Genomic DNA, 10,231 nt, shown 5'->3' on the forward strand with positions numbered 1-10,231 from the left:
AACACGATATTCGAACACGTACAGAGATATACAAATCCGTCTCATATAAAGACTTTATTTCCGTTAGTACGTACACATTTGCGCCAGCACAAAAAAGGATCGTTATTATATAAAATGAGAGTAATGCAGATCTCCTTTTCCGAGACTAGACACATCGTAATAGAGCGTGAAATTTCAGGGTCAATGCATGCTCCTTGCGTGTTGCAGTCGAATGACTTAACGCGATTTGGAACAACCGATAACCCCGAAATCCAACATTAACAACGTTCATGATGCGGGATTTGATCTACGAGAGACGTGTCGATCGACTCTTCGCTGTTCAATAGTGTTTTCCGTTTTCTTTCCATCTTTCATAGAAAACATTGCACTGCAAAAATGCCAAAATGGACAATGCTTTTTTATACAACTTCATACCTGATTTACCATGTGAGTCTAAAGTCTAAACAATTTCAACGTTTGGAGCTGACACACCAAGAACCGTGAAGAGTCGACGAAGTTGTTATCGCGTTTGTAGAACCCGATCTGACCAAGCTTATGGTATTTACAGGGCAGTGTTAGAAGTATTCGAGTTCCGTTAGTAAAAGGCAGGCACTAAGTGACTCTTCAAGGTTCCACTTTACAAGTAACAAAATTAAACGACGTCATTGCACTCTTCCCGATGTCCACGCGCGGTAATGATGCAATAGTATCGATGGATTATGTTGGACGATTTCGTGATTTCGTTTGAGAGTTATACATCTGTTACATCTTGCAAATCTTACATGAAAGAAAGAAAATATATAACTTGTGAAAAAAAGTTATAAATTGTCGTCTAAAAATATAGAAACTTAGCAAAACATTTTTATCATCGTCAATGACTTTTAGCTATTAAGTACGGACCAACAACACATGGAATCTACAACCCTTATCACGCAATTTTACCTCTCTCTTGTTTTTCAAAGCATTTTTGCGTTATGCTTTTTAGCGTAAGGCAACATCTTTGCAATTTGCCAAACAAGATTCTGTTTATGAAGATCAAAGTTCCATAGTATGTATATGGGTAATTTATATCGTTCAATTGTGATTTCTTGTTCATGCGACGATGTATCCATTTTCGCGTCCTTTTAACTACTATTCGCTGTGATATAATACAAAAATAGTTCAATTTCTTTCGACAGCTTGGACGCTTCTTTCGTTTCTTTTTCTTTTTTTTTTTGTCGCTTTACTGCATTACCTTAAGATACGTACTTATACATGTCACGGTTAGACTCATTGTCCTCTTCGTCGAGTCTCAGGTTACAGATTAACAAACTGAAGTCAATGTAACAACATCCCTATACCTAAAAATCCACCTTTTTCTATTTCAGTGCGACTAACGCCTCAATTTTATCCATTCTTAATCTGATTAAACTCATTCGCAACATTAGAATCTACAATGTTTCTTGATACTTCTTCAAAAGATACAATCAAGTCGCTACAATTCGCCTTTATCACCTGTCTAGTAGTCAACCTAGTAACATCCGTGCTTCAAAGCAACAGGCAATGCCCACTACTTCGAAAACGATTTGTAAGTTGAGTACTACATATCTAAGTATCTTTCGCTTTCTTCATTGGCTTCACTGTAATCTACGCTAACGATTAATGACAATGTGGCGAACAAGTGTGACCAGTTCTCTCTAACAAGGAAATCAAAATCAAAATTTCTCATTTAATAGTAATTAGCAGAACTTGCAAATATAAAAACTCAAGCTCGTGTCACGCGACCCATCTCTTCACTTGGCTCCTAATGACATGTTACGCTTCTCAGCCCTGAAGAATCGATGATAAATATACATACGATTACTAAAACAATTACTCGGCGTATATATATGTTTGCCTCCGTATGTAAAAATCCCGAATTTTCAACACGTCTCATCTGTCCACGACCGAGGCTCAAACTTCGAGCCTACGAGTCGTAAGTCCAATTAAATAGAGATCGTCTGATCCTCATGATCATCAGGTATGTTTCGTGTCGTCCGATGATTCACTGGTAAACCTTCTTCAGGAACGAATGGAAGACGTGGTCGACGACGTTGACACAAAACGATTTAGTTTGCTATCAATTATGATTTCATCACCGTTGCGAATGTTATATCGATACAGCTGTTTGTTCGGGTACAGCATCTCTTCCGGTCCATACTGCGCCTTCATCACCTTTAAATGAAAAAGATGGTAATAGATTCGATCTTTCGTTTCAATAATTTACTACTTAATACAATAATTCACCTTTGATCGTTTAAAACATTTTGGAAATTTGAAACAGGATACCAAGGATCGAAGAAATGGAAAAGGGATGGTATTGGGAATGGTTCTATATTGTGATTTCGTGTTTTTTTAGCGGTCTCTCAAGGAACCACACGTTCTGGAAAACATAAAACAATCTGTTACAGCGAAGCATGGCTAAACAGCTCACCTGATCTACGTAGAAAAGTCTCATCCTGTTAGCTGGGATCTTCACCATTGTCTCCAACTTGGTTTTTAGCTCAAATACTGTTCTGTATACATCAACAGACCGTACCTACGAGCATGATCATGATTGCAACATGTAACATTATACATGACAAGGATAAATGACATCTTCAGATGACTTTGTAAAGGCTTCTCGTCGGGTGAAAACCAAATTAAAATACCGATCTTAAATTGATATTAATACAAATTAAGCGGACTCTGAAATTCAGTCGAAGGAGAAAATACCAGCACATGCAATAATTTTTATGATTGAGTATCGTGGATTTACCTCTACAAGATCACCATAAGTGAACGTAACTTTGACTCTCTTCTCGGGCGTCAAATCAACATGCACTAAAGGATCCAGCTTCCCATGAATAGCTACCAGCTCGGAATACCTGAAAATGGAAGAATGGGGTCAAGTGTTAGGCTTCCGGTAGGACAATAACCTTGAAACTAGAATAGCTTTATGGCTTCTAGAGTTTCGATCAGAATAGGAGCGGCAAAAACGGAGGCTCAAAAAAGACACGGAAATTAACACCAGAATCTGAGTGAACTCGTAGCTATTTGCGTGAACCTCGAAGACAGGCAGAACATAAAAGAGCTGAGTTTGGATAAAAAATGGAAAAATAGGAATATTAAAGACTCGTGCATTGAAATTGCCAAAGAAGTGACAATTACCTTTCGGGCCTGTCTGCTTCCGGTTTGTCCATGTAATAGCGAATAAAGGCTCTTTCGGCGTCCTCGCGTTCTTGGGAAGAAATCACGCCACCGCCATTCAATGTCTCGACATTTGGAAGTCTCGCAATCAACAGCTGCCGCCTTTCGTGTTCCGTATACTCTCGAGGACTCTGAAAGCACGCATGCACGTAAATAAAAAGCACTGTCGACATTTTTACCGCACACCTTTTGCGGCAAATAGCTGTTATTTGTTTTGCGTTGTAAATTTAATCCTTGAAGCAAAGTTGTCCTTATTAGCATCGAGTTGCTTGTTTTCGAAAGTTACGTGAACAGATTCGTTTAAACCGATTGATTTCGTGCCAAGATTTAACTTCGGTACAGCTAAAATGAACGTATCTAATAGCGCACACTAGATCAAGTTGCCGCGACGGTTTCTTTCGTCGCGTTGATATCATTAATACTCTTGTAAAATGACAGTGGCCAGAGCTACTTGATTATACGATCCTGCAGATAATTTTGAAAAATACACATGCGAAGAAATTCATCAGGAGTAGATTATTCACCTCGAAAAGAGGGCAACCCTGGATCCTCAGTGACTTGAGCGCTGGGAATCTGGCCAATCTCTCAACGTCGTCCCAAGTGGACAGCAACGTGCCGTTCACGTTCAGAAATCTAAGTTTCCTAAAGGGATCGTGGGAGGATCTGATGGTGGTACCGCTGGACTCAGACTCTGACTCGGACCTGTCGTAATTAACCTTTTCCTCTGCGAATATCCGGTTTCCCTTCTCGCCAACAGACGTGTTCTCCTCAACGTCAAGGTTATTCATGTTCTCGTTGTCCTGACTGACGTTCTCTGCGTCGTTCGTCTTGGAACAGGGTGTCTCTTCATCGTTCGAGTTCCTGTTGTCTACGAGAGCCAGTGATCTGATGGGACACTCTGCCAGGACGAGGCTCTCTAAGTTTGGAAAGATATAGCCCAACTTGGAGATTTCGTTCCACACTTCTACGGGGTTTCCCGTGAAGTGGAGCTTTTTCAAGGAATCGTTTCCATTCTCTGGCTTTTGGTAGTCCAAATCTACCTGTTTGTACTCGTTCAAGGACAGGTGAAGCTCCTCCAAGTTGCGAAGCAGTCGTACGAGTCCTTGAACTGTGGACCAGGAGACCCTGGTGCCATTTAGCACCAGATTCTTTAACAGGTCGTAGCTGCCATGCTTGATGTCGAGGACTTCGGCCAAACAGTTGAAGCTCAGATTGAGGAACTTGATCTTAGGCATGTGCTGCAAGATTCCGAACACCTCCGTCCATTGCGAGAGCTTATTCTGCGCGAGATCCAACTCTTCGACGTTCTTACATTTATTGCGCAGCTTCTCCGAATCATTACCCGCTGATTCGATATCGCAGTCCTGGAGTACTAGCAGAGCTGGCACTGTGTGACGGGGAGATTTTTTGGGGATGAAGATGCTGACCGAGAGAGCAGCCTTTGGTGAACTAGACTCTGTCTCCTCGTCCGTAAGAGAGCAGTCGGTTGTTGAACTACCATACTTCAGCTCCAGGGCTTCCAGCAACGACGGCATGCTTAATACATTCTAAAACAGACATCCGCACGTTTATCAGACGCTAAAGGTGATTGCGATTCCAATTAAAAGGAGAAGGAGTGGAGAATATACTCGAGGGAAACATTGAAAACCTTTGGAAAGTAAGAGAAAGAAGTAATTCCATCGCGGTCGAACGAAAAATAATGTAAGTCTAGAAAAAGGAACTTGTTTTAACAGTGAGACAAAGACGGGGTCGGCAGGCAAATACCGAAGGGTGCAGAGTGTAGAGTGTAGAGGACAAAGGGGAGGCCATCGAACCGAGGCAGTACAAGGTGGCTTTTGTTGTTCGGGAAAAGACAGGGACATCGAAGGCGGTAGGGGATACACGCGCGAACCAGGTATCCTCGAAGTATGTCTGGTCTGACCATATCTGCTAAGGTCGCGCAGTTGTCTTTTTGCGCGACGTGCCGCACGCCGCGCGCCGCGCGCCACGGCGGAAAACCGGTACCGGTTCTCTTGTCGTCGCTGGAAAACGATTCTACGACCGATCGAGCTTCACCCACGCGATTCTCGTTTACAGAGGACATTTCTCTACGTTCATCTTGCTCGTACAAGAATGGAGTGAGAAGATTTTCCGAGTCATCTCAGAATTAGAATCGAGTTTGAAAGGAAAATTTGACCAAGGATCTGTTAAGATCATTTGTAGCCTATACAATGCAAGTCGTAGGAGTATAGCGACTATTCGTCATTCCTTTCGTGAAAATTCTTAATTTTCAGTTTCCAGGGGTTTCAGGAGTTATTCAAAGGGTCCAGAAAGAAAAGGTCCCAGAGAAAATGGCCGTCTCTCCCGAGGGATGCAACATGTTTGATCCCTTTGAAAAACTGCAAAGGCGAGAGAGGCGGTGAAGCACGCGTGCGATCTGCTCGGCGAGCGTAGAGAGGAGTGAACCGGCGTAATAGTCGTTGCATTACTCCCGGGCTTCCCCTACGTAATCGCGATATCGGTTCAACGGCCATGCGAAATTAACTTTCTCCGGTACGGGTCTGGCAATGAGAAGCCCGACAGAAGCAGCGCAACGTGGCGTGCAACACGCGTGCTACCGCTTGCCGATGTCCTCGGCACGCAGCTGATCACTTTGAATCGTTGTCAGGAATTTCGTCGGTTTTATCGAACCTCGATTAACCAGTTAGCGATATACCCTACAGAGAGAAGGGAGTCGCGGTTAACCGAGCACAAGCGTGCGCGCATGAGTGCGCGATATGAACGCTAATCGATTCATGGATGTAGTTATTTCGTAATGAACAGACCTGAGCAAAAATGATAAGAAATGAGAAATAGAAAAACCTAAACAATAGAATTTCTAACACAAGCTGTTCGTTACCTTTTATTCGAAATCATTTTTGTCCATGTCTGAAGCTCAGTACTTACTTAAAACGAATAAACTAACTGTTCCAGTGTTCGATGGTGATAGGCTTCTATGTTTTAACAGTTTTTAACAGTTTTTAAATGTTTTCCGAAGACTTGAATCGGTCTATTCTTCTAGCCATCATCGCTAGCATACTGTTCGAATTGCAACGCACAACAGGTCGTTGTGATTAGTCATTGTGCAACGGGTGATGCAAAAATATTGAAAGTCCTTTACGGCGATTCGGTTTTAGGCGAGGGAAAGGCAGGCAGGCTGGTGTGGTAGGTCAGGAACAGCAAATTTGTCGACTTGAAAGCGGTCAGCTGCAACGTCAATAAGGAATGTTAGAAAGAAATATTAGTTTGAAACGGACAAGAAATACGCAAAATTATCCTAATGAAATTACACAATGTTTCAGTTCTATCGTTCCGTTGCATCACACAGTGGCTAGCCGCTATGTCTGTTAATCGTGTTAGCATCGAACAGAGTAACAATGCGCTCAAACGCGAGCACGCTACTTTCTCCTCGTGCAATCGTTTTGCGCGCAAAAAATTCGAAACTAATCTACGAGAAACCGAAACAGAGATTTTAACTAGAACCTATGTTCAGTTAGGAAAAAATGAAACGGAGCCAGGCAGTTCGCTCGTGTAATAAACAGCCAAACAAATAATAAATCAAGAATCGATTTATAAAGAGAAACTTCTGTTTTCGACTAAATGATACCTATCTGAAACCATAACTACCTGCAACGTCGACCTACGCTAGACACTACGCTACAGCTTTTATACCGCTACACACCGTTGAAGATTAAACGATCATTTTAGTGAAAGTTCTGCTCGAATAATTACTCCAATATTAAAAGTGCTTTATTGGCAACTCTGCACCACCGTTTCCTATTCCAAAAGCGTAGTTTGACTCACGGTTAACAGATTAAAAGGAAATGAACGAGTGAAACGAACAGCTGACGTGGTTCAGTGACATTAGGCTGCGTTTACATCGCCTTAACAAATAATGCGAATAAGTCACGCATTACATGCTCTTTTTTAATGTACACAAAGATAACGCGAGCAACATTTTCTAAAGAAAATTTCACGATTTCAAGGATATTACTGGCTCTGACAAGAAACTGTTGCGGCAGCGCTAACGCATCGCATGTTCCCATTTGCAACAACGTGGATCTAAATATATGTTGTACGTAGTACGTTGGTGGCGATGGTTACGAAATGTCAAGCAGATGCCTGTCGAGTATTGGGTCAGTCGGGAACTTAGGATTTTGCATCACATATCTATGAAACATTTTTACTTTAACAGTAAAAATGAAACTCCTTATAACAGCTATATACGATTGCAATCGATCAAAATTTCGTTTATTCGATGCACGTTTGTCTGAATAGTTCCGTAGCTCAAGGACTTAGAAAGTTATCGCGAGATATGTACGAGGCAGAAAAGAGATTGGGCCGCTCTCCTGAACCGGAGAAACATTTTCTACTGTAATTTCCTCGCGATGATTTTCGTTTGACCGTTCGTGTAACAAAAAACTTGATAAAGGGTACTTTCTAACCGCCGCGCCGCCGCGCCACACTACGCTGCATCGCTCCACGCCGCGACGGAGATCTGACAATCAGTTCAATTCCTCGACGTGCAGTTTCCGCATAGTCCTAACTTCCCAGGGGCAATGGAAAACGAATTCTAATAGTAATGAAACTATGTCGAAGGAGAGGCAGAAAGTCTCTAGTCTCTGATCTGCGCTGCGCAAATGTTCTCCCATCTTCTCCTGCCTCGGAATAGTGCTCGGTTGCCCAAGGTTGCCATTCGCTCTGCTCACACAACCCGAGCATTATCCAGGTGGCGTATAATACAGACCTATCTGTCTATCCGCACGCTCATATCATCATCTCTACACGCAATTTAATTTGTTATACGTATACGCGCGTGTGTACAGCTATTCCTAGAACATATACACAATATACATAAAGGACGTATTTTACGCTATGAGATATATGTAACAGGGAAATGAATGCCTACCATTGAAAGATGCCAGCGTCGAAAGATTTGTTTGGTACTCTCGTACCCTGATTGTAGATACTCTGTACTGTACAGTCTGGAAAACACATCGAATTGGAAAGTGAAGCAAAGGTCGCGACCTATGAGATTGGGAAATGCTGCGCACGTGCATGGACCTTGAATAGTCTTTGTTGGTTTCTCGGCACTTAAGAGCGTGTCCGGTGTCGGTGTGCACTACATGGCACAGAAATTATATCGACGGCCGTGTGAAAGCCGAGAAATACATTAAACACCGTTCACTGACATTTCAACGGCAGCTCGCTCTCTTGTTACATACAGATCGGCGATCTAACTTGAGTACAGCATCTCAATCTGCGTAAGCATCGCAGAGATCGGTCGTTCGAAGGGCGAGTTTTCCTCAAATCATTACTTATGTATAGCTGTTTCGTAACGAAACTTCTTTCGAGTCGGGCACGAAAAAAGCGAACGCGCATTCCGGGAAATTACTTTCCTTGCAGCGCAGAAAAAAGATTACCGGAAGTTTTCAGTTTTCTTAGGAATCCAACGATAAAAAAGCAATGAAATGAAAAAACAATTAGTACGTTTCAATTCACATTTTCTCACTAATTCATATTTTCTGTAGATATAAATATTTCGCTGACGTTGCTCAATCAATAGCAAACTATCGACTTTTAATACGTTATAAATAAACTGAACGAATCGAAATTTGTTTCTCCGATTAACAAGATCCCGAGGAATGATTGTAGATAGTGAACTCTTACTCCTTAGTTTCAGGGATGAATCATGCACGAACAATAACGCAATATCGGCAAGATACGTCTAATCTATAGTATTAAGCGATGCAAGAGGATAGGAAGAAGACAATAAGGTGAAATTCGAATTCATACATTTCGCACTTCTTTATGTCCCAATGAACGTGTTAAAGTTCACCTCTGAATTGCATTGACCTTGAAGTTTCTCGACAAGGAACGACGCAATTCTTTCGAATGACTATTACGTTCGAGCTTTTTTACGGTCCATTGTCGCCTCAGCTGTGATGACTTGCGTAACAGATTTTACAACTATTCACCGATTTACGAACCATTTACGATTATTGTTATGCTCTGTGCACCTAGAAAAATCTAGAAATCATGATTGTAACTCTAAAAATAACACCCACTGTCGATAAATCAGACAAACGAGGCGCAGAGAAGGTACTGGATCGTATGTATTCGTTAAGAACGAACTTGACGATACAAGTGCGAGATAAGAACGAAGATTACAGCAGAGACTTCCTGGTTGAGGAAACAGTGCGTCACAGAGTATGTTTAACAGTGGCAGCTGTCAAATGCGCGTAACTTCGAAACGCGCAGCTTGGCGTGCAGGCACAGAACACAGCTGATAGCGATTATGTAAGGATCGAAGACACAATGCTAGGCAAAACGCTGCCAACGCAACCTGTTCCAACAACAACAGAGTGAAGGCATTCGATAGTTGATAGAAAGGTTGAAATTGTTGAATCGTTCGGGTAATTAAGAGAACTATGCGTAGACACGACCGCGACTGGAAAGATTCTGCTCTGTGTCGTAATAGAATAGACTCGATGGTGGAGATTCGCGATGAAACGACAAGAGCGTACGTTCTACATAGGTGCATCGCAGGCTAGAGCGGATCGATCCAGCACGAGTTCTGAAACATTGACCGGGAACAGAATTAAGACGCGGTTGACGAGAATATCGCAGAGGAATCGGGTCAAGGATTACGTTGGCCCTGGGACAAAATGTGTCACAGCTACTCACTGTTTCCTTGTCTCGTATCGCACTCCGTTCTTCGATATCCCGTTCGGAGAGCCGTCGTGGCGAATCGAAGAGGCTACGAGAGAATTATATCCCGAGATAGCTGCACTCGCGATTTACCGCCGCGATCATACGAAACGAGATCGGTTGGTCGGTTGATCGAGGAAGGGTTAGAAAAGAAGTGTGGTGCCGCGTACGGACACACACCAACGTGCCGTTCGCCGTCCACCGTTGAACTGATTTTCAACCTCCTTTGTTTAGTAAACAGAAACAGCTGAGCCGCGCTACTGGTTATGGGACCGTGGAGGTGGCGGGAGCGGGAGTTTCGTTCTCTCTTCCCGCA

At 42.6% G+C, this 10,231-nt stretch overlaps 1 protein-coding gene and 1 long non-coding RNA gene across 4 annotated transcripts; both read right to left on the reverse strand.

Moving 5' to 3' along the window:
* Nucleotides 1-35: 35 nt before the first annotated feature.
* Mlt (tubulin folding cofactor E like protein mlt) lies at nucleotides 36-10,026 on the reverse strand. 3 transcript variants are annotated; one of them, XM_076387102.1, is made up of 6 exons: nucleotides 9,892-10,026; nucleotides 3,711-4,733; nucleotides 3,148-3,317; nucleotides 2,756-2,864; nucleotides 2,432-2,536; nucleotides 36-2,172 (listed from the first exon to the last, which is right to left on the reverse strand). In XM_076387102.1, exons 2-6 carry the CDS (start codon nucleotides 4,719-4,721, stop codon nucleotides 2,020-2,022), a joined length of 1,548 nt encoding a protein of 515 aa, XP_076243217.1. In that variant the 5' UTR covers nucleotides 4,722-4,733; nucleotides 9,892-10,026; the 3' UTR covers nucleotides 36-2,019. The 3 variants fall into 3 exon arrangements, with proteins under 3 accessions (XP_076243217.1, XP_076243218.1, XP_076243219.1); XM_076387103.1 differs by lacking the exon at nucleotides 9,892-10,026 and adding an exon at nucleotides 6,112-6,243; XM_076387104.1 differs by lacking the exon at nucleotides 2,432-2,536.
* Nucleotides 7,911-8,285, reverse strand: LOC143184764 (uncharacterized). The gene is made up of 2 exons (XR_013002815.1): nucleotides 8,114-8,285; nucleotides 7,911-8,036 (listed from the first exon to the last, which is right to left on the reverse strand). It is a non-coding gene; the product is annotated as an uncharacterized LOC143184764 (long non-coding RNA).
* Nucleotides 10,027-10,231: the final 205 nt, after the last annotated feature.

The sequence above is a fragment of the Calliopsis andreniformis genome, chromosome 10, assembly GCF_051401765.1.
Source record: "Calliopsis andreniformis isolate RMS-2024a chromosome 10, iyCalAndr_principal, whole genome shotgun sequence".
Classification (NCBI taxonomy): Eukaryota; Metazoa; Arthropoda; class Insecta; order Hymenoptera; family Andrenidae; genus Calliopsis; species Calliopsis andreniformis.